Below are 24,915 nucleotides of genomic sequence, written 5' to 3' on the forward strand. Positions count from 1 at the left end.
TATTCTAAACAGATCTCGTTTTGCCATATTTAAAGACTATATACCAATTCTAACACATCTTCCTCATCTAAATAACCTACTTAAAACAGACAGCATGGAGAAGGGAAGAGGGAAGAAACAAACAGCAACACTGGAATTAGGCCTGAATGAGTCCTTGCTCCATGACCTATGAAACATTCGGCAAGTGACTCAATCTTTCTGAGCCTCAGTTTCTCCATCTGTAAGACGTAATTAATAATATACATAAGTCAGTGAGTTTAGGTTTCAATACATCCTAGGGGTCCTGAATAATCCTTTCTTGATAATTATTACTTCTGCCCCACAACCCCCCACAAGGCTCAGGCTGAAAGGAAACTACCAGATTTTGTAGGATTTGACCCCTGTAGGCTTCCATGTTGTCAGTGAATGTAGCAGAACCCATTCCCACATTCTCTGTGCATGGCCCTCTCTCCCCAGCTGTCCCGTTCATCAGCACAGGGACAACTCAGCATTCCTGGAGCACGGACCACACCGTCACAGGATTCCCAGAGGGCTGTACATTCATTCTCTTCTGGGGCTCAGTTTCTCCACAAATCCGGATTATTGCTTTCATCCTAATTGTTCTCAGGGATGCTTCCTGCCTCATCCCATACATATTCGCGCAGCCAGGAACTAGAATGTATAGATATGGGGGGAAGAATAAGTGACCCTACCAACTTTCAGATGTCTTTCTGACATCTGAGCTCCAACTTAACTGATGCATTTAAAGACTTAGATGACTACCTGCCATTTTAATAACAGTGTCTACTAACTAAATAGAAGTCCATTTGGACTTTTCACATCCTAGATATTTGCTTTCCCACAAAAACATCAACTAACTTAATTATGGGTTACAGGAAAAATTACAGTGGGTTGAAGGAAGAGCTTAAAATAGGATTTCAGTCAACCTGAGAACTGAAATAGGAGAGTCTGATGATTGGTGTATATTATATAAAGTACATCTAAATATTCAATCTTGTACTTAACTTTAAGGGCGGGGGTGCGGAAGAAACCTTGTTTATGCCAAATAAAAAACTTTGGTTATTGAACTAAAAATAAGCTTTACATAATGGATCCAGATTTTAACTATGTAATAACTTGTCAGCAGTTGGCCTTCTAAATCAAATTAAATGTGTCGATGAACTAAAATACATGGCTTGAAGTTTGAAATAAAACTGTTATACCAATGGAAAAAGGGAATCTTTGAAACTCATCTTTTCAAACAGAAGCATGTGTAGAGAGAAATTGGTAGCAAAGAGAGGATGAATAGATAAAGAGATGAGTCCTCAGTTTCCATGCATCAGAAGACGAAACGATTGCTTACATATAACCCAAACTGAAATGAAAATCTTTTGGAAAATCTATTCTCGAAAGGGCTCTTTTATTTTTTTTTTCATTTTTTTTCCCCATCTGTTGGATGCTTTTATTCAGAAATCATTCTTTTCTTTTGGGGTGTGCCATGACATAATGGAAAAAGCATAACTTTTGATAAAATCGTGCCTCCTCCATTTATTATAAGATACTGGACAAGCTTTTCTCATCTGTAAAGTGTCTCATTGTGAGAATCATGAAGATACTGTTAATATATATTGCAACACAAAGCCTGGGACCGTAAGCATTCAGTGTCTCTAAATCATTGCTGAAATGAAACCAAAGAGTTGAGAATTTGTTCTCTATTCTATTATTATTATTACTTTATTCCCATTTTTTGATTTCTTTTCAGCGTAACAGTATTCATTGTTTTTGCACCACACCCAGTGCTCCATGCAATCTGTGCCCTCTCCAATACCCACCACCTGGTTCCCCCAACCTTACCCCTGCCCCTTCAAGACCCTCAGGTTGTTTTTCAGAGTCCATAGTCTCTCATGGTTCACCTTCCCTTCCAATTTCCCTCAACTCCCTTCTCTCCGTCTCCCCTTGTCCTCCATGCTATTTGTTATGCTCCACAAATAAGTGAAACCATATGATAATTGACTCTCTTTGCTTGACTTATTTCACTCAGCATAATCTCCAGTCCCGTCCATGTTGCTACAAAAGTTGGGTATTCATCCTTTCTGATGGAGGCATTATGCTACATAGTGTATATGGACCACATCTTCCTTATCCATTCGTCCGTTGAAGGGCATCTTGGTTCTTTCCACAGTTTGGCGACCGTAGCCATTGTTGCTATAAACATTGGGGTACAGATGGCCCTTCTTTTCACTACTTTTAAAGAATTATCAATTTAAATTTTTTTTTTCTTGTCTGTTACTAGATAGAAACCTTGTCAAATTAATTTGTTTTAAGAACGTATGACTTATGGGGTGCCTGGGTGGCTCAATCAGTTAAGCGTCTGCCTTCTGCTCAGGTCATGATCCCAGGGTCCTGGAACTGAGCCCATCCTTGGGCTCCCTGCTCAGCAGGGAGCCTGTTTCTTCCTCTCTCCCTGATTACTGCTACCCCTGCTTGCGCCCTCTCTGTCTTTGCCAAATAAATAAATAAAATCTTAAAAAAAAGAAAAAAAAAAAAGAGAAGGGACACCGGGGTGGCTCAGTGGGTTAAGCCTCTGTCCTCGGCTCAGGTCATGGCCTCAGGTTTCAGGGTCCTGGGATGGAGCCAGGCTTCAGGCGCTGTGCTCAGCAGGGAGCCTGCTTCCCCCCTCCCTCTGCCTGCCTCTCTGCCTACTTGTGATCTCTCTCTCTCTCTCTCTCTCTCTCTCTCTGTCAAATAAATAAATAAAATCTTTTAAAAAAAGAAAGAAAGAAAAAAAAAAAGAAGAATGTATGACTTAAGTTCCATATTTTCCCAGCAAGAGACATCAGAGTTTCAAACAACTTATTATTAGAAAGGATAGCTGAAATGTTAATAGGATAATGCTTGTCTTTTTTTAAATATTAAATATTCCTAAGTGAAATGACCTAGAGCTGGGGACTCCCAGAACATTCTCTCAATACCAAAAAGGAAAAATGGGTGCAATTATGGGCACCTCCCAAGATTAAAAGTATCCCCTTCAAGTTTATTTCACTCACAGAAAAACCGAATGACTCTTCTCCAAATCCTTAGAAAGACATAATTATCAAACCTTCACACACATAAGAAGAGATATTTTTCCAAAAAGGGTAATTACTCCAAGAAACTTTTTCAGTTTTCTTTTATTCAGTTGATTAAAAAGGATTTTTATAAAGGCAACACAGCCATCTAGTGGGCAGATTTTTTTTTTTTTTTTTTTTTTTTTTTTGACAGGCAGAGATCACAAGTAGGCAGAGAGGCAGGCAGAGAGAGAGGAGGAAACAGGTTCCCCGCTGAGCAGAGAGCCCGATGTGGGGCTCGATCCCAGGACCCTGAGATCATGACCTGAGCCGAAGGCAGAGGATTTAACCACTGAGCCACCCAGGCGCCCCTAGGGGCAGATTTTTAACAGTGGATTATTTTACTTTGGAGAGGTTTTAAGTTGATGAAATAAAAACTTAGGCCAAATAAAATACTTGTTTTATGACACATGATTTTATTTCTCACATGTACGATTATTACACATGGTTATCGAGAGCAGGGGAAATATTATTAGGGACTTTTGTTTTTTTTTTTTTTAGACAAGCACTGTATAACATTTCCAGACACAAATTTTTAGCCACCATTCCCATCCCCACATACACTATTCAAAACCAAGCCATTTTACCAAAACGTATACATAAAACTGATGATGTTGAAGTCAAAAGCTTGACTATAACTGATTTGTTTGTGTGAGAAATTATGGATGGCATATGGTTACTGCCCCACCTTCTGGTGTCTCTTCTCTTCCATTTGTCACCTTTTCTAAGCAAAGCATCAGTGCTGTTCTCCTCCCTCTGCACTCCCTTCTCAAAGTTACTCTGCTGATGGGAGCAAGCTGTCCTGCCCAGGAGGCTTTGGGCGGTAGGAGCACCTGATCCGCAGTCGTGAGTGGCATCTCCTCTTTTCTTCCTCATTTAGGCTTTGCAGTCAAAACTATCTGTAACAACTATTTCCTAGTCATCTCAAATTCCAGAGAATTGAGAAATTGTTTCTTGCCAGTATCTACCCTATATTCAGCTCTCTGGGCAAAAACTCCCAAAGCCTCATAGCCATGGGACAATGCTGAGAGAGAAGGTATTTGCATTCTGGTTTGCATTACAACTGGTTTGTCCTAAGAGGTTTCCCTCTTCCAAACATTGAAGAGCAATCAATCATTGTAAATAACTAAAAAGGTTAAAGAAAAAATAATTCTTTTATATAAAGAGAAGTGGCATTGAGTAGTGCAGATGAACATGAGACCAGAAGTCAGAAGATGTGAGTTCAAGGCCAGCCCTGATATGGCTTAGTTGTGGAACCAGTGTACAGCAACCTTGGGGATTGTTTCCTCTGAAATAAAATGGGAATGATGAATAACAAATCCCCTGCTTACCTTACAGGACTGTTGTGAGAAAGAAGTAGTAAGATAATGTATGAGGAAGGGTTTTACAATAATGGCAGAGTGTAAGGCTTTATTTCTTCAAGATGAAATTAAAAGGTTTTTGGTAAATTTGGAATTGTTATTTCAATATGCAACTAATTTGCCCTTACATTTAATTAAGCATGTGTAATAATTTACCTATTTGTCTCAAGTTTTTAGTCTTGCAACCTTGTGTAGTGGGTCTTAACATTATTCCCAGTAAGAGTGGAGGAAAATAAGGCAATGAAAGGAAAGTCATCTTAAAGGAGGTATATTCTACGTTTGGAGAGCACCTCATTGTCTTCTTGACCCGTTACATAAGCACACCTCACTGCCTATTCTAATTTATCACTCCCACCCTGAAACATCTGATTTACCCATTTTGACCTACATTTATATCATGCCTGTTTACTACTCCAAGCCTCTTACATGTGACTTTCCCCCCTCTGCTTGGAATTCCCTCTGTCCTGGTCTCATCTGAAACACTTGCTCTGGTTGTTCAGCTCAATTTCGTCATTACCTCCTCTGCAAATCCTCTCTCAATTCCCTCCTGCAAAGGTGTAGACACTGTAACTACCTAAGAAGCACTGTATGCATACCCCTGTTTTAGCCCTCATTGCAGTGCCGTGTGATGCTTATTTACCTGTCAGAGCTTTTCAGTTTTGGAAGCTCTGTCGTATTCATCTTGACTTTCCAACCCAGGCCTGGGCCAGGTGTCTCATACATATTTATAAATTGCTGTTGACTACTAAATAAAGCTGTAATATTATTTTACCATGGTATTTTTACTGGGGGAAGAAATGAAACATTTAAAGAATAATGTACAATTTTTGTTCAGAGCCTGAAGGATGTTGATTCCATTTTTGCACCGGAAAATTTGAGGTAGAAGCTGTTAGACAAAAAAAAAAAAAAAAAAAAGAAAGAAAGAAAGAAAAAGAAAAGAAATGAAACAGATATACTGTGAGATTTTTAACATATTGAATAATATCTGTCTTTACCAATCACACCTGATCTTTCTTGAGCCTTGATGTCACAGTGAATTGAATTCAAGAATCATATTGATTCTTTAGCTGAGATTTTGTGTAAATTCATGTGGTTTTGCGACCGGCCTCCATCCTAGAGTTACCATGGCTACTGCAAAGTTTTCATCTTATTTGCAACCATTTCTAGGGCTCTCCCTAAAAACCAGTTATTTTTCCTACAAAAGTAGACTGTCTTCCAAAATAGGCCCCGCACACATCCACAAAGATGAATCAGGAGGTAAGCTCTGTAACGGGCAGCAGGTAATATTTTCCCCATCCCACTCGCCCAGCTGCCCTGTAAGCAAACAAAAAATTCACCCCCACACAAAGAGGCATATTTCCTTATTTTCTGTATTTTCAAATGTATTTCTCCCTTCTCAAAGTCACCATTCTAGAAAATTTCTAATGGGATTTTAAATACTTATGTTAGTAGACTTACCGTAAATTACTGGCACTGTCTTCTGTAAAATACTCAAGCTTTGATCAAGACTCCCACAGTGAGCCTTGTACCTGCGTTCTGTTCTCGTTATGGCTTCAGTTGCTTAAAAAGCAGAAATGTTAGTTAAGAATGTTACAAACGTGGTAAAAGTAAAAAAAGCAAAACAACCACAATAACAAAAACATGTCTCTACATGACCCCTCGCGACTGTTAAGTTTGATTTACTTTTAGAGTTTTTCTCAAGCACATGAACTATGTATATGTTGATTTAGAGCAAATATTTCCTGTTGTTTATTACCTTAAAAAAAAAAAAAACAACAAAAACCTCCTGTGTATTACTTAGAGCACGACCAGGTGAAACTGGAGACAGACCTTAGTCATTCCTAAAGCAGAGATGGCAAGCAGTTTTGTACCAATTCCTTTATCATTTCTTCCATTTCTCTTCATCTTAAAGTGGAGTTATTAGCAGTTCTTGATCATTGGAACTTTGAAACCAATTTTTTTTTTCCAGAATGGTAGGAAAGGAAAGTTAATCAAAAGGACACTTGACAATTGCTGAAGTCAATTTCTTTCTACAGGGCAGTACTGAATCCAATTATTAGATCAAGAAATGGAGGAAACACTGAACATTAAGCAGTTATTGAATATCTATTATAAGCAGTTTTAGTACAAATGTGTGTCCATATTTTGCCATCTGTAGAAATGGAAGCTATAAACAGAGCCCAGTATTTCTTGATGATCACTCTAATATGGTGGCATTTGGGATGTTTGTAAATATCGCAGAAACAGATACAGGAGCCAGAATTCATGTTCAGAAACTTGTGAGTCATGCATGTGGATTCCAGATTTGTTACTCTACATCAAGGACACAATGGAGAACAATTTTTTTTCTTAAGATATTGCATAAAGTGAAATATAGCTGCGTTTGTGTGCACACTCTGTGGGACACTGTGGAAATGTAACAGAAACAAATTCTCTAGGGGTTTATTATTTAATCAGTGAAAACCAGCTCATTGTCTGTCCTTTTTATGGTACCTTACTATGTGTGTGCGCACATACACACACGAGCTCTGTAAAGCATGGCAGAATGAGTATTAATTTCCTATTTAAATACAGTCTTTCCAGAATTTACAAAAATTTTGTGTATTTTGTAGATTTGGCATCATGAATTTCTCTCAGGAAATTTCGCAGGATGTTGTCAATATGTGTTCTTACCTCCTCCCACACACTTTCCCGTAATTACTGGAAAGATACCAAATTCCAGAGAAGCACTCCTACTCAGAGATACTTTGAGAAGGTAACGGGCGTCCTCTTAAACACATCCCTGACCTAAGTGTGTTGCTACATGGAGGGCTGAGGGTTCTAGACTACCTCCAACTACAGCTGTATTCCCAGTATGGTCACACAGAGACAGAAACAACTGTGCTGCCCTCTCTGAATCCCACCTCACCGTGTTCCTCATGGCCGCCCCACCCTGAAGGCTGTGAGGGTTCTAATCCTGGAACTGCCGGCTCTCTGCAGAGCACTGGTCAGTTTGCTGGGTGTTAACACTCAGCTCTGCTCCCCGGAATCCTTTGAGCCACACCACGGTTGCAGTTCCCATGAAGTTCCCTTTTCTCTAGGCAGTTCACTTTCCCAAGGAGATTTTCCTGTCTAGTCTCAGGTGCAGGTGGGCCGCTCTTCCTCAGATGCTTCCAGCATTCTCTCTATCCTCACCCTTGCCCATGAGAATCAAAGAATGAATCGATGTTTGGATGCCTGGATGGCTCAGTTGCTTAACGTGTCCGACTCTCGATTTTGGCTCCGGTCATGATCTCATGGGTTGTGAGGCTGAGCTCGGTGTTGGGCTCTCACTCTGTGCAGAGCCTGCCTGAGGATTCTCTTCCTCTGCTACTCCCCCAACCCATCCCTTCTCTCTCTCTCTCTCAAATCTTAAAAAAAAAAAAAAAAAGAATTAATGAGCCAATGTCTCTGCTTTTCAGATTAAGAACAATAGCTTGTTGGAATCCTTGTCCTGCTAATCCCCTTCCTTCTCCACCTTTTTTAGTGTCCCTTTTCTGAATTCACACAAGTAGTCTACTGCCTTGACGCCTTTCAGAGGGCATGGCGTTTAATGGATACTCAATAAAGATTACAGATCTGTGTGACAGAACTGGATTCACATTCCAACCATACAACGTATTTAGTATGTGATGTTGGGCCAAACTGCTAGAAGCTCTGTGGCTCACTTTGCTCATCTGTAAAATGGGGATAACAAAATTAAAGAGAAAAGGGCACATACGAGGCCCTAGGAAATAATGGCTCCATTTCCCCTTGTCGAATAAAGGAACGTCTGACAAATGAAAGACATGTTGTCTGGACTTTTGCTCTCTGACAGGCTCCCGTGAAGCTTCTGGACTTCTAGACAGAGGGGTCAGTTTGCTAATTCAGTAGCTTGACTTTGCAAGGCTGCTGAGTCATCCCAACCACCCTGCTTCTTTTTTTGTTTGTTTAAGATTTTATTTATTTATTTGACAGACAGAGATCACAAGCAGGCAGAGAGGCAGGCGGGGGCGGGGGTGGGGTGGGAAGCAGGCTCCCCACTGAGCAGAGAGACAGATGTGGGGCTCGATCCCAGGACCTTGAGATCATGACCTGAGCCGAAGGCAGAGGCTTTAACCCACTGAGCCACCCAGGCGCCCCAAGCACCCTGCTTCTTATTATCACCCACGACCCCCCTTGTTACATCTTGTTTATACCTAGAGCCTTGAGTGTTTCACTCTGTAGTGCTGCTGAGGGCCAGTTTCTCTGAATCAGACAGTTCTTGTTCTGGAGCCCATGGGATTATCCTAGCTCTTGTAGTCCTGCAGAACTTTACATGCTAGAGACAGACGCGCCTCTGATCCAGTGCTTCTACCCAGACCCTGACGGTGGCTGGCCTGTCTCTTCCAAGACATTGAAGACAGACTAAATGGGAGGAAAGGGCAAGGACAAAGTCAGATATAAATCTAGTAGTTCAAACTTGAGTGGATGGAGGAGCGATGGTATCAGGGACAGGAACACCTAGGATGTAGAAAATGATGATATGAATTTAGCAAATTTTGTTTCAGATTCTGAAACATGTTACCTTTTTAGCTATCAGTGGGAGAAAATAAATGGAAAGCAAACTATGAATAGAACTAACCAAAATTCAAGATGACATTACTCCAAGGAGCAATATAATGTGCATATCAAATATTTAAAGCACATAATCGTGTGAAGTATCTTGGGAGATTTTAAGTAATTCAAATTATCTAAGGACAAAGTCAGAATGTATAACAGGTTCCATTTTTGAGATTATGTACTTCATTTTTTCATTAAGTAACTATTTTCCTTTCTTTAGTGCACATAGGCTTCCCCATCCTTTTTAAATGGTGTCCCTCTTCGTGTACTTTATATATTCTCACATAGTTGAGAATAAAATTCTCCTGTGAAATAGTTTCCTGCAATTTTTTTTTCTTTTCTTTAAATAATTAGTTTTACCTAGACAAAATAAAATGTTGTGCTGCCTTACAGCCTCACTGTGAGGAATGAAGAAAGAGGGGAAAATGCGGGAAGACCCACGCATACCACAAAAATGGAGAGCATCCAGGTCTTAGAGGAATGGTAAGTGTGCTTCCCCTTGTAATTGCGTCTGGTACTTGTACACCACTTACAGCTACGCAGTGCTGGGGCATTAGCCCTTGTGTCCCGGTGCTCCTCAGAATGGTTTTGTGAAATGAGAGCCTTTTCGGTCCGGGAGATCTTATTTTGTGGCGGCAACTGCTTTTCATCAATTTTTCTATTAGCTATGTTAAGCTATCAGCTAAAACACTGCCTGAGTTTCTCTCTTTCAAAAAGTAATGACTGTTAAGATGAATTAGCCCCTGATTGCCCTAATTCTTCTCTTCCCGTGAATATTTTTTCTAAGCTTTTCTCTTCCTCAGGGAAGAGTCTGAAACGCACAGAAAAAGATATGTAATTACCTCCGTTAGTCAGAAAGGGCACCCAGCTGGTCCCTGATCCCATTTCCATCAGAACAGATTCTACCCAGGTATTTTCTCCAAAATGAGAATCAAATTCTCATTGCAGTATCTACAGAGTAAAATTAAAATACAAGTCGATTAGTTGTATGATGATAGCTGCTTTCTTTTTCTGCTTCCTATGAGAAGATTTTAATGTTGGTGCCTCATCGTAATTTTTCCACCTTTAAACTTTTTTAAGTGAAAGAGGAAGTTCAGACATTGTGGATCAGTGACAAATCTATTTAACATACTTGGTCAAAAAAAATAAGAAAAAATAAAATATAAGTACTTCTTGGACCAAATGTATTTTGGGTCGCAAAATTCTTTTTTTTTCTTTCCCTTTTTTTAAAAAAAAATTCCAGTTAACATACAGTATGATGTTAGTTTTAGGTGTAAATGCAGTGATTCAACACTTCCATACAACCCCCCTGCTCATCATGACAATCACATTCCTTAATCCCCATCATTTATTTCCCCCATCCCCCCTCACCCACCTCCCTTCTGGTAACCATCCGTTTGTTATCCATAGTTAAGAGTCTTTCTTGCTTTGCTCCCCCCTTTTTTCCCGCTTTGTTCATTTGTTTTGTTTTTTTAATTCCCTATATAAGTAAAATCATATCGTGTTTCTTTCTCAGACTTACTTCACTTACGTAATACACTCTAGTTCCATCCACGTCATTGCTGAGTAATATTCCGTTGTATATATACACCATGTCTTCGTTACCCATTCATCAAGTGATGGATACTTGTGTTTTTTCCCTAATTTGGCTATTGTAGATAATGCTGCTGTAAATATTGGGCTGCATGTACCCCTTGAATTAGTGCTCTTATATTCTTTGGGTAAATACCTATAGTGCCATTGCTGGATCGTAGGGTAGTCCTCTTTTAACTTTTGGAGGAGGTTGGAAAATTCTTAAATAAACCGATGGATAGGAAAGCAGGATCGGGATCAGTTTAACCATAAGAATCTCTAAGCTTCTCTTTCCATTTCTTTGAAGTATAACCAAAGGGAGTAACAACTGGTGGTTTCTGCATGAACATAGTCACTGAAAACTTAAATATAAGTATCTAGAAAGTCCTCAGTGTCATTATAAAGGCCCTGAGATTTTTAGCTCTAATAATTCCATTCATGGGCAATACTCTATTCATAATACTTTAGTGGAGTAATACTAGAGCTTAGGAAAATATGCGACAAGTGCATACAATTTAGAACCAGTGACAAATGAAAAAGTACCTGTCAGAGAGGAAAAGAGAAGCAGTACCTTATGGCTTTAAAGTTAAAATATACATAAAAAAATATAAATACTTAGATTAAAAGACGCAACAAAAAATTCAATTTGCCCATCAAATTAATGCATAGGATGTCTGTCTTGAACATTTCCAGACTTCATTATGAATTATGACGACCGTGCGAAATAGTGTGTATAACCTTTGCTGTTTGAATGCTTTGCTCCCTAACACACATTTGTGCCTAAACGAATTTTTTTTTATTTTTTAAAGATTTTTATTTATTTATTTGATAGAGAGATCACAAGTAGGCAGAGAGGCAGGCAGAGAGAGAGGGGGAAGCAGGCTCCCTGCTGAGCAGAGAGCCCGATGTGGGGCTTGATCCCAGGACCCTGAGATCATGACCCGAGCTGAAGGCAGAGTCTTAACCCACTGAGCCACCCAGGCGCCCCACGAATTTTTTTTTAGTACCCAGAAGTAGCCCAGTCCTCGCAGATACTGGACAGATCAGAGCAAAATAATTGCTAATGACCACTAGATGGCAGCAAATGAACCTCAATTTCTCTTCTTCCCTCTGCAGACCACGTATTCTTTGATCAGTTGCCTTTCATGATGGCCCAATTCTGTTTTTGCAGCCAAAACCCCACTTCGGATGAAGTCTTGTCCTGGTCTCAAAATTTTGACAAGATGATGAAGGCCCCAGCAGGAAGAAACCTTTTCAGAGAGTTTCTCCGAACAGAATACAGTGAAGAGAACCTACTTTTCTGGCTTGCTTGTGAAGACTTAAAGAAAGAGCAGAACAAAAAAGTAATTGAGGAAAAGGCCAGAATGATCTATGAAGATTACATTTCTATACTATCACCAAAAGAGGTAAAAATCTGGAAAATATTTATGGGCTTCCTAAGACCAAGGATGAACCCAAAGGGACTTCTGTCCACGTTGGGTAATGCATGGGGTGTGGACAGTCTAGAAGCTTCCCTGGGGAGATAATTTAGATTTTACTCTGAGAACCTACTGAACATACGTTGGAAGGCTAGGTTTCCCCACTGTGCTTTGATCATTTATCTCTCTCTGAACTGTGGGGCTGACTACTTGCTTTTCAGAACTAACACTGCAAAGCCTCTTAAATAAGTTTGCTTAATACAGTGACTTATGCTAAAGAGGAAAAGAAGAATTTACTGTGGGGCAGTTTTTCTCTAAGTATGGTCCCCAGATCTCCTAAGGATCACCAGGAGCATTTGTTTGAAAAGCAAATTCTAGAGGCCTACCCAGGACTTCTGAATCTGAATTTTTGGAAATAGAGCGCAGGAATCTGAACTTTTAACAAGCTTTCCATGTACACACTAGTTTGAAAACCTCTTAGAGGAGCTTAAAAAAAAAAAAAAAAAAAAGCTACTATGTTTATGGATGTTCATGGTAGAATTTTTATAGGATTAAAGAATGGGCCTTTATGACCCATTAATATTCTGAGGAGAGAGATGGGTAATAGCAATTTCGGTTATCCTGTTACTGAAAGTGCAAGCTTTTTTTTTTTTTTTTTTTTTTTTTTGCCATGGCTGAAACATGCCTAATTAATAAGGAACATTTCAAGCAAACAAATTAACACTTTTCCATTAATTTTTAAAAAATAATTTGATCCTGAGTAATGCTCCAGCTGCCAGAGTGAAAAGGACTTGAGGGAGGAATTAGTAGGGTAGCCAGGCCTCTGCAGTGCTGGGTGACAGAGTCCCACTCCATACTACCCTCTTTTTGTCTTTCCTGTCTCTGTGCACTGAAATGTCCTGACCTGGCTCCTTCGGCTCCACACTCCTCTCCTGTGTGCCCATCTACAGCATTCCCTAGAAATTCCCTAGAAATATTCTCTGCTTATTGGGGCTTCCTCCAGTCCGGGATGTGGCCCCAACCTGCCCTACACCCCTCACCCTGAAATCTATAAAACGAATCCACGTCTATGTTTGGAAGGCTATATAAACTATTTCACTTCTAATAAGGTGTACCTGAGTAAGTTTTAAAAATTTGTTAGTTAAGTTATAATTGCCATTGGTATTCCAGAGGACCCCAAGAGTATTGTCTCCACAAGATGAGAGACCTGGAATTGGATATACAAAGATTATTATTTTTTTTAATTTCCCTCATTAATGTAGAGAAAGTATTCCTGGAAACAAGGTGTGCAGGATTTTTTCTGTAGCCTCTTATAGATGCTACTTTGTGGTTCTTTCTTATAGATGCTACTTTGTGGATGCATTTCTTATAGATGCTACTTTGTGGATGCATTTCTTATAGATGCTACTTTGTGGTTCTAACCTCAGAACTATATGCTTCAGGTTTGTAGTCTATCTGGAAGCTCAGCACGTAGCCACTTCTTGGATTTTATTAGCAGATACATTTCATTCTCATTTTTAAGTTTGCATTACGTGGCAAAGATATCAAACCATCCAAATGTGCCCAATGACGTGCTTTTGTTGCACATAATTGTTTGGGAAGATTATCCAGCCCGTTTCTCTCCCCAAAATATATATTATGTATCATGTGAAAATGGTAATTGCCTCGATTATCTAGTCCATTCTTTGTACTATCTATGATGGGTGTTCTACTTTAAAATAATGTTGGTAGAAAAAATATTCTCCATATGAAGTACATAGAATTCCTTTATTTCACAGTCTTCATTTACTAGTTTTTAGTTTTTATGGGAAACACTTTCCCATTGTCTTCAGACTCCCCATTTTCAGGTGTCACTGATTAAGGGAGCTTTGTAAAATAAACAGTTTTCATAAAATTACTTCTTGGGGCCACAGTTTCAAGCTATCTTAGTTATTGATTACTGAACTAAAAACTATTGGATTTTCATTGTTTTTGCAAAAGTAATGGAGTTTTGTTTTAGCCTAATTTATTTTGAATATGAGTTTCACCAAAAAGTCATTAAAATATTATTTTCTGATCAAAAGCACTACTTTCCCTAAGTTAAATGGACTAATATTTAGTGTAACAGAAATGTATTTTCTCTTTTGTGTATCTATATTTGGGCCATTACCTACTCTTTAATATCCTCAAAATACCACACACATACACACACACACACACAGAAGCAAAATGCACATTTTTATCATTTTGCTACTTGTGTACTGACTTGTAAATAACTCTTGACATAGAATCTAAATGATTGGACTGTACGAAGTGCCTTTTTTTTCCCTTTCTAATTTAATTTTTTTTGTGTGTGTGTTCCAAAATTCATTGTTTATGCACCACACCCAGTGCTCCATGCAATACCTGCCCTCCTTAATACCCACCACCAGGCTCACCCAACCCTCCATCCCCCTCCCCTCCAAAACCCTCAGTTTGTTTCTCAGAGTCCACAGTCTCTCGGGTTTGTTTCCCCCTCCAATTTCCCCCAACTCACTACGAAGTACCTTTGTTTAGCCAAAGGATTGTTCTCCTGTCAACACAGTAATTACATTTGATCATTGTTTATTAGCAAAAACAAATAAACCAAAAGTAGGTATTTGCAATTATAAAAGAAAATTGTTTGTAAGTTATATTTTAAGCCAAGATATAAATATATTTGCTCTTGAACCATGACCTGACTCACTGAGACACTTACAAAATGGCATACACTTTCTGGCCACCCCAGAGTCCTTTCTAAACTGTTACATCTCACTGACCTCTCTGTGTGAAAAATCTCTGATCAGCCATAATACATTAATAGCTGTCTGATGATACCGAGTTGTCACCCTTCCAATGTTGTTTTCCAACACTGGAGAGAATACATGTCCATCAAGAGAGCCCTGACTGTATCGTAGTAAGAGCACTGAACTCATCATTCAGATGCATGGGATTCTGGTTCTGGATCTGCTTCAAGCTGATCGTGTGGCCTGGGAAAAATTAGTCCACTTCTTTGATTTGTTGTTCAGTTGCTTAGTTTACCAAAATAAAGATAAAATGGGCCACAGAGACTAGTATACCAAATCCAGAATGACAACTGTAAGGCTCTTATACTACTACTCCATTCTCTCCACCAAATGATGTGGCTAATCTATCATGGTTTTTACTGCTATACCCAGATTCAACCAGAGAATTTCTCTCAACGCAGTATTCAAAGCAGCCAGGCCACAAACTGTTAGAGTTGGGATCGATTTCCCATTTGGGGACTAGATAATCTGGCCTTTATAACTCTGAAATTCTGTAAATGTTTCTGTTTACTTTGAATAGTTTTAAAGAACATGAAAATTTGAATCATTTATAAAATAAGCACTAAATAAAAATTATCAGGATTCCATTGTTAACTAGAACCTCATTTTTCTTCACTAGACTCATTTCATCTTAATTTGATAGTTATCATATTCCTCTTGGTTAAATATAAAGTCTACATTCTTAAAATTATTTATATTCAGATAACTTTCTTTTTTCATGAAGCCAGTGTGTTTGAAATTATATTTCATTACTTGAAGAGCATGTTTTATGCATTTTAAATAATTTGAGCATTATGTTATAAAATAGATGTTTGTAATCTGGAGACAGTATAGCCTTCATTTTTTGGTATAGTGTATATTTCGAGAGGGAAAGGACAAATTTTCAATTTAAAAAAAGCAAAACACGTAAAGAACAGCATTTATCAAAAGTAAATTTTTTAATGTGATGTTCTCAAAGACAGAATCAATGGGAGTAGTAAAGAGGAATCTAAGATTGACAGTACTCTTACTGCAAATCGTAGATGCTGATGGCAGTTAATATTTATTAAATATTGAAAAGACAAACCCAGTAAAATGAATAACTTTAGTAAAAAGTCTGTTTGGGTTTCCTGGGCTGGCTCATGCAACTCTTGAACTCCTGTAAATCTGAGCACCACATTGAGTGTAAAGATTAATTAAAAGGGACGCCTGGGTGGCTCAGTTGGTTGGACGACTGCCTCCGGCTCAGGGCGTGATCCTGGAGTCCCGGGATCGAGTCCCGCATCAGGCTCCCAGCTCCATGGGGAGTCTGCTTTGCTCTCTGACCTTCTCCTCGCTCATGCTCTCTCTCACTGTCTCTCTCTCAAATAAATAAATAAAATCTTTTAAAAAAATTAAAAAAAAAAAAGATTAATTAAAAAAAAAGTCTATTTAAAAGCTATTACCTACCATAAACAGCATTGAGCTGTTGAATGAGTAATTATAAATCTTGCAACAAATGTAAGACATACCTGAAATGAAGAATACTGCTCAGTTTTCTACAAATCTCTTTAGTGATGGCATTTTCCTTAACATGAGCTGTAATTCAGCCCTCCTGATGCTTACCATCCTTATGACACTGAGCAACTAACTCACTTTAGGGGTCTCTGGCCTCAGTTTCCTCATTTTGCAGAATAATGTCATGGAGAAAGCTCAAAAACTCACTAAATCTCTAACTTTATGGCTCTCTCCCATGGTGATTTGAATACTGGTAGGGGTGGTTTGCTACTTTGATTTCATCCTGAATTTCCAGTTGTTATCTGGGAGGAAAAACAAAACAAAAACAAGAGTAAACCCATTTAAATTCCAAAATTCTCTAAAAATAATGCATATGTGATAGACATGTGGATTTTGTGTTTGCAAGTATGTACCCCTTTAAGCAAAATTATGTGAATTTAGCACTTTTGGTGATACAGTTTTTTCTAAGCAGGACTCATTTGACTGTATTTTCCTAGATACATTTATTTGTGCCTGCATATTTTTATTCAAAAAATATTTGACTATTTCCTATGAGCCAGATACTGGGTTAGATGCTGGGAGTATGTTGGTGAACAAGAAAAACACTGACCTATCATTTACAGATCTTACATTTCAGGAAGACAGACAAATCCTCTCAAAAGCAAGTAACCGCAGAATACCCTCTAGTTCCATTCATGTTGTTGCAAATGGCAAGATTTCGTTTCTTTTGATGGCTGCATACTATCCCATTGTGTGGATGTGTGTGTGTATAATACACACACACACACACACACACACACAAACACACACACACCGTGTCTTCTTTATCCATTCATCTGTTGATGGACATCTAGGTTCTTTCCATAGTTTGGCTATTGTGGACATTGCTGCTATAAACAGCCGATCAAAGAAAGACAATTATCATATGATCTCTCTGATATGAGGAATTTGAGAGGGAGGGTGGGGGGTCGTGAGGGGTAGGGAGGGAAAAAATGAAAGAAGAGGGAGGAAGACAAACCATAAGAGACTCTTAATCTCACGAAACAAACTGAGGGTTGCCAGGGGTTGGGGGGGAAGAACAGGGTGCCTGGGTTTTTTGGACAGTGGGGAGGGTCTGTGCTATGGTGAGTGCTGTGAATTGTGTAGGCCTGATGATTCACAGACCTGTACCCCTGGGGCAAATAATACATTATAAGTTAATAAAAATAAAATAAAAAAATAAAAAAAAAGCAAGCGACAAAAAAATGTGATGAATATAACGGGGATGGAGGTCAATGGTGGTATTTAGATGAGGGGAAGTCAGGTAGGGTCACTTTGAAAAGGGAAAATTCAAGTTGATAGAAAGTCTGTAGACACTGTGTTTATCAAAAAGGTATCATGATACTTAAGGCCTATTATTATTATTATTATTATCATCGTCATCCTTACCTTACATTGGGCTTAAACTTTGTTATTGACAAAAGGGTCTCTCATATATTATCACAATATCAGTCCCACAAGAATCCTTTATCCATTGGGAGACAGGGCACCATTTTACAGCAAAGGACATAAAAGGATTCTCAAAGAGGTAGAACCACTATTGTAGGACATCCTAACTATATACCTGGTAAAGAGAGGACAGAAGCCCAAGGTCTTCTCGTTCCAAATGTGGTGCCCTTTCAGTGTAATATGCTGACTAGTAATCCCAGTGTCCAGTATTTTCTTCATGATACTTCCATAGATTTCTATAAACCCAACCTTAGAATTTGAGACAAAATGAGAAATAATGTTCCTAACCACATGCCTGAACTCTCCCTAGACAAGCAAGATAAACTTCCCCATCATTTGGGCCCTACCAGGAATATGGCTACTGCATTTTATCCAGTGATCTTTGTTCCAAGAAATCAATTCCAATAGTCTTATTTGCAATTTATAATTATTTTCAGCAGAAATAATTAACACAGAATAATATGACTAAAAGTACACATGATATAAATTTATTATAACCAATGGGGGAATCAGATATTCTTCACAAAATTTAACATGAGAAAACCAAGTTTAGTTAAAATTAAAGAGAATATCACTGGTAAAACTGAATATAAACTTATAAAGGAAAAAGGAACAAAAATCAGAATTTTACTTCAAAAAGAATCCTAAACAAAGCAACTTTGGTAAAATTAAAGATAAAATGGGAAAAAAATGGAGGAGAAAAACATAATCATGATACCTAAAAATTGTTTAAGGAAGTCACCTAATTAATTTGAGAAGCATCCCCACAAGGGAAAAACTTTCAGTGAAAATTCATCATTTTCAGCATAATTCTGCCCCAAATGTCCACAAAGTCAAAATTTCCATTGCATCTTGATGGCTAGAACAGAAAGGCATGGTCAACACACAGCGTACAGCCCTCTGGTGACATTCACTTATCTCCATGTTCTCCTCCACTGGGTAGGGAATGTAGCAAGATTAAGCAGGTGTATCACTCCGTTGAGCCGGGTGTTCCCCAGCCACACTAGCAAGACCTGTGTCTTCACGGCCTCCGCTTTCGTTCCACACTCATGTTGAACCTTCAGCTCTCATGCCGTTCTTCTCCCAACTAGTTTGTGGAGTTACAAGTGGAAACATTTGTATGTTTGCAAGCCACTTGCCTTTCCTCCTCCTCTGTCTCCTGCTCCTTGTGCGAGGGTAGAGCTTCCAAGCTCCTCCCACAAAGTCCCCTAAGCCTTCTAAACGTCACTTGCCACCTCTCAACGCTGCCAGCGTTCCCAGCACTGCTCCGGCTGCTGGGTGAATGCGGCCAAACTCAAAGGGGCCGTGGGGTGCCCTGTCCCACTTCTTTTTCTGTTAATGCTGTGACTGTGAATGGTGCCTTCCCTTCCCCTACCTAGATGTGAGTCTGGGAGGACTGAGTACTACCAGAGCCCTGTTGTGAACGGTAGCTCGTCTTGTGCTTCTCAACTTTCTCTTCCCTTGGGATGACTTCTTTATGGGAAACTCCTCAGTCCCACAGGCACTGGACCCCAGATTCGATGGGATCATGAGCCATCCAGTTGTGCCTGAATCCTAGGGTGACCTGGCTCAGGCCCCTGCTGGGATCCTCCCCACCCCCACTAACTTGTATTATAGATGTTCCACAGTCTGAAGCATAAAGATACCACCAGATGAAACTATAGATTTTTACACCCATGGGGTTTATCCTTGTTATTTGACCTCTCTACACTGCTTTTGACTGACAGCCTTTCCAAACAAGCAGAACTTAAGGTAAATATTTTCTTTTTTAAATAGAAATAGCAAATGAGTTTTGTTACAGGTTACTAAATGTCAGATGACTTTCTCTGTGATATTTCACTATGGTTTTTAATTTGCACAAAAATAAAATAAAATTATACAGTGAGAACTCAAGACATTTAATAATTCAAGGTATTTTATTTCTGTCTTAAGATAACTAACATGGTTCTAACCACAAGCAATTATACTGTATTTAATTATGCTGTTATTTAAGAAATAAATGATCTTCTTTATCATTCATCTAACATTTCCTCCTCCGTTGAAATAAAAGTTTCTCAAGTTTGAAAGTAGGAGCAAAAACATTTACAAAAACAGCTGAGTGTATTTGGTAAGATTTCACGTTACCATAACACCACTTTGCAGTGTGAGATCAGCTTGAACTCCAGTGTCAACACATTCCTATTGAATAGAAAGATAAATAATATTTTTAAATAAAAAGCTTGGAAAAAAATTCTGTATTTTTTATTATTTTGTATTTGATGACTTTAGATGGCTCAGATAACACAGAAAATAAAACCTTAAATGACCCATTTCCAGAACATTTAAAAAAATTAATATATAGTTCAGCCATGAGACATTTAATTTTTTCCATAATGTTGGTGTAGCTCAGCCACAGACACATGGTCTGGATCACCATTTCCCTCATAGGCCCCATCTCTGGGGTATAGCAAGCGATCCAATTCTACGTGGGGCACAGAGCTTGGGAATCTGGGGACACCGAGATGGAACATGAGCCACTTTAGTTATTAGGACTGTCTCAGACCCCAGGCTCAATCCGAACAATAGGTGGGAAAAGAAGTCATAACCAAAAGGCTTCTGCAAAATTCTTATGACAAAACATTTAGCTATAAAAATAAAACATTTATATAGATGGAGTACATCATGAGACAGAAAATATGATCACAGTGTTCTAGTCCAGGCTCAACATTGAGGACTGAGGAAACCAACGAGGACAAGTTGGTGATGGCTGGCCTCTTCGGTTTTGCCAACAGGTCACTTCAGAGCAGAGCTCATTTCTGTTCCCGGAGTATGCCCTTATTCCTATTTATTTTTCCCCAGCTCCCTTTCCAGCAGTCCTGCCAGCTCCAACAGGACCAGCATTTAGTGAAGGAAAACAAAAGACAACAAAAAACGACCATTTGCTGAATTTATTTACGCTTTTATTTTTAAAGATTTTAATTTATTTATTTGACAGAGAGGGAGGGGAAGCAGGTTTCCTCCTGAGCAGAAAGCCCAATGCAGGGCTCTATCCCAGAACCCTGAGATCAGAACCCAAGCCAAAGGCAGAGGCTTAGCCCACTGAGCCACCCAGGCACCCCTTTATTTACACTTTCTAATAACACTGTCCTGACTACTTGTACAGGTATTCTGAATTCCTACTTACATTTCTCCTTCCAAAGACTCCACTTTAAGCAATTGTTCTCCTTAATCTCTCATACGGAGATCTTCAGATACATCTCGGTATAAGGACTATGTAGTTCTCTGTGCCTTGCCAAGGACCCCCAAGACATGGATACTCTGGTTTTGCTCTACTACACCCTTCCAGATTCCTGGTTTCTTACTTTGACGCTACAGGATTTGTTGGGATATAAAACTATCAGGAATCAGCACTGGATATATCATGCTGACTTTTGCCAGAGAACTACTCCCTGCCATATTTTTACCTTGTCCCATCAAGAGAGTCACCCCAGCAGTCACCTAATAGGAGGAGATAAATTTGTCTTCTGGCTAGGGAATTCTCCAGTGCCTCAACGGTGAATAGAAATGGTAAAAAAAACTCCTGAGTAAGTGCATAGAAAAGATAAATCCCAGTAAGCCAGGATATCTGTGAACTAAACTTCTGGTTTAAAAGACAAGTTGTTTTTTGTTTGTTTTAGTTCAACTCTTATGATAGACAAGTATGCAAGGTTATATAGTCTTGGAAAAGGTAACCTCAAGATTTTAGGTAGTTGGATTTAACTCTGAAGTTTCTCTGAAATGTCACAAAACTATATTTACTAGAGATCTTTTGAAAAAAAATTTATTAATGTATCTGTTCTTATTCCTTTTTAGGTCAGTCTCGATTCTCGAGTTAGAGAGGTGATCAATAGAAATCTGTTGGATCCTAATCCTCACATGTATGAAGATGCCCAACTTCAGATATATACCTTAATGCACAGAGATTCTTTTCCAAGGTTTTTGAACTCTCAAATTTATAAGTCCTTTGTTGAAAGTACTGCCAGCTCTACTTCTGAATCTTAATTTTCGTTAAAAAAAAAAAATCATTTTGGAGGGCTGGGATGGGAAATAAAAGTAGTTAAATTACACCAGAAACTGAGTTCCTGGAGAACTACAGTTTAGCATTCCTCAGGCTACTGTGAAAATACAACCATATGGTCTTTGTCTCCATTTTTATCAAGGTTATCCTGGTTAAGTTTGGAGAAAACACCACACGAAAACAACGGATTGCCAAATTAAGTTTGTTTTATTCAACACTCATTCTACTTGCAAGCAAACTGTATTTGTAGTCCTATGAACAGTCTCCTAGTGTATCCCCAGAGACTGCATGTGCAAAGTAAAACTGCTTCATTTGCCACATAGCTGTTGTAATATTTAATCCAATGGCGTAACTTATATCTGTATTTAAGGACTTTTGTGCAATATGGTCTTATAGAAATAATTGCCAAAAAATTGGCTGTGGTTTGCATTTTTAAATATAATCTAAGAGAGAAAAAGCCAATTTTTAAGTTCTAACAATGGTATTCAACATGTTATATACTGTGTTCAGTACACTCATTTTGAAGCCAATATTTCTGTACATGGAAAAAGAGCTATTTATCTCTGCTTGTTGGGAAATCCTAATGGGGGATTCCTCTGGTTGTTCACTGCCAAAACTGTGGCATTTTCTTTACAGAATAGTTTGTTATGTAAAAACAAAACAAAACAAACAATAAGAAGAAGAAAAGAGTAAAAAAGCACAAAACAATTTGAAGATATTCTATCTCAATGACAAATCAAAGCGTGATAGTTGTTTTTAATTGTAATAGAGGAAAATCTATGTATATATCAGATGTCCAATACTGTAATTAATTTATTAAAGACTGGCTCTCCAGTTCTAAAACGGTTGTGTAAAGTATGTACTTTAGCAAGAAAAAAAATACTAAGCTCGATAACTTAGTTTTTGGAATATATATTTAAAAAAAGGATTTAATAAAGGAATGCCTAAATGTAGCATCATAAAACATTTTGATGAATAGCATCTGTCCTGTGGCATATTTTCCTTGAAAGCAAAATCCAATGAAAAGCTAAGTTTTTAACCAAGAGAAGTTTTGTAAGGGTTATGAAGAAGATAATTCTCTACTTCAGACCTTAACTGTTTTCATAGTATCTTCAGAATGATTTATTTTAAAAATGTTAAAACCAAACTATTAATACTCATCCATAATTGAAAGGCAGTACAGTGCTCAAATCTTCTAGCTGCCATATTATTTTTTATAAGTACCACTAAATCTTTAAGACAGAATACTTGCCTGATATTGGCATGTATTTTTGACACTCAAGAAAACAGTATCCTATCATGTGCACACACAGAAAAGTCAGTGTCATATTTATATCAAGGTGTTGCATTTGAATATTAATATCCCCTGGAGGCTATTTTTTTAACTTAAACTTAATAAATATAGTAGTGAGTCACCTAAAGTGAAAGTTTTAAAAATATTTATATCCACTGATAATACTGGCCTTATATTAAGGATGATATTAAAATTATAGGTTTTGTCATTTTTTAACTACCTCTCATTTTTTAATTTATTAAACATTTTTAAAATAAACAAGTTTGGGGTTTTCTTTTTAAAATTTATTTTACTTGAAAGGTTGGCATCATAAGTTTTTTTTTTTCCATAAAACTTAAGACATTTCAAGGATTGTTTTTTTAAGTGAATTTGATTTTCTAATTTATATAGAATTCAGGAGATATGGTTAAAAGGGCTATTATCTATTCCCTATGCAAATATTTTAACTGTTGCAGTGTTTGACAAAATGGGATTAAAAAGTTTGCAGAGTAGAAAACAAAATGTTCTGTTTACACTGGCGTTGCTGACTATCCTACCATATTCAGCACTTTTAAATACATTATTTATGAAAATGTAGTTAGAATAGAAGATAGAAAATATTTATAATAATCATTTCTTTTAACAAATGCCTGTTTTTGTCTGAAAGTGTTAGTGTGTTAAAACCTACTTTATCCATGTCAATTAGATATTTACTATTTGAATAGTAGTTTTCCGTAACACGTTGGAAAAAAGATAGCTACGAAGATGTTTACAAAAGTCCTATTTTTTTTTCCGAAAGAGTGAAAAACCTATAAGAATCATCACTTCTATTGTGAAGTTCTATTGTTCCTAAATTATTTAATTTTTTCTTGAGTAGAATTGAGTTTATAATGCTTCTATGATGTACTCACATATATGTTGTAATATCATATTTGTTGCTATCTTTGAGGCACAATAAATTGGTGCACATGACCAGAAAATATGTAATCTACTATGACACACCGCATGCATCCATCTTTTTACACACAGACTTTATATTCTTGTTGTTACTATACATGATGGTGACCTGCTAGCCATAAGTTATCTTTATAAGATACTTTGGACTATTAGATGAATTGTCTGTTTGACAATACCTTTAATATTTTACCAAATGTAAAAGATAAGGGCCCTTCTAAAGAGTCCTAATCTCTAACCTGGGCATTTGTAGAATACAGACTTTGAAATTAGTATATCCTTTTAAAACCTAATTAGGAAGTTGGGTTGAGAATGAATGATTCGAGAGCAGATTTACACATCGGATGTTGGTAGCCATGTTATGTGAGCATTTCTGCACTAAATTCCTGTCGGAGGGGGGGGAAGTTTCTCATTTAATTTCAAAATGTCTGAAGTTTCTATCTACGAGTATATCTGTATATTTGCAACTCTACCAATTTTTAAAGTATGGTATAACTCCTTCTGTTTTAATTACAGAGCTATAATAAACAAACAAAAAGCCCTCAACTGGTGTCTATGCTACCATTCCAAGAGCACAATATTTGCTATGGTAGAATTTGATTTTTCCTAGTGAATATATTCCTCCCTGGGGACAAATTAGCACTTTAGAAGGTACATTTTGTGTTTTAGATTGTCAGGATTTCTTTGTGTATTGTTAGCATCTGCTAATGCACATGCTCTTTCTATAGTGCCTAAATTCAGATGTGTCTATCATGGAAAGAAAAGTGGAGGGTATAGATTATATATAAATACATATAACTAAATTGGAGAGCCAGATTTCTTCAGAGATGGATCTTGTACATAGATCA

The 24,915-nt window shown here is 37.9% G+C and overlaps 1 protein-coding gene across 3 annotated transcripts in view; it reads left to right on the top strand.

Annotated features, from left to right (window-relative positions):
- The window catches only part of RGS17 (regulator of G protein signaling 17), an 89,173-nt gene extending 66,367 nt beyond the window's left edge, over nt 1–22,806 (top strand). For all 3 annotated transcript variants that reach the window (XM_044243661.1, XM_044243671.1, XM_044243652.1), the window contains exons 3-5: nt 9,440–9,529; nt 11,790–12,024; nt 21,636–22,806. In XM_044243661.1, coding sequence (XP_044099596.1) covers nt 9,440–9,529; nt 11,790–12,024; nt 21,636–21,824 — 514 coding nt within the window. In that variant the 3' untranslated portion in view covers nt 21,825–22,806. The remainder of the gene's footprint in view (nt 1–9,439; nt 9,530–11,789; nt 12,025–21,635) is intronic.
- Nucleotides 22,807–24,915: the final 2,109 nt, after the last annotated feature.

Source organism: Neovison vison, chromosome 1, assembly GCF_020171115.1.
Source record: "Neovison vison isolate M4711 chromosome 1, ASM_NN_V1, whole genome shotgun sequence".
Classification (NCBI taxonomy): Eukaryota; Metazoa; Chordata; class Mammalia; order Carnivora; family Mustelidae; genus Neogale; species Neogale vison.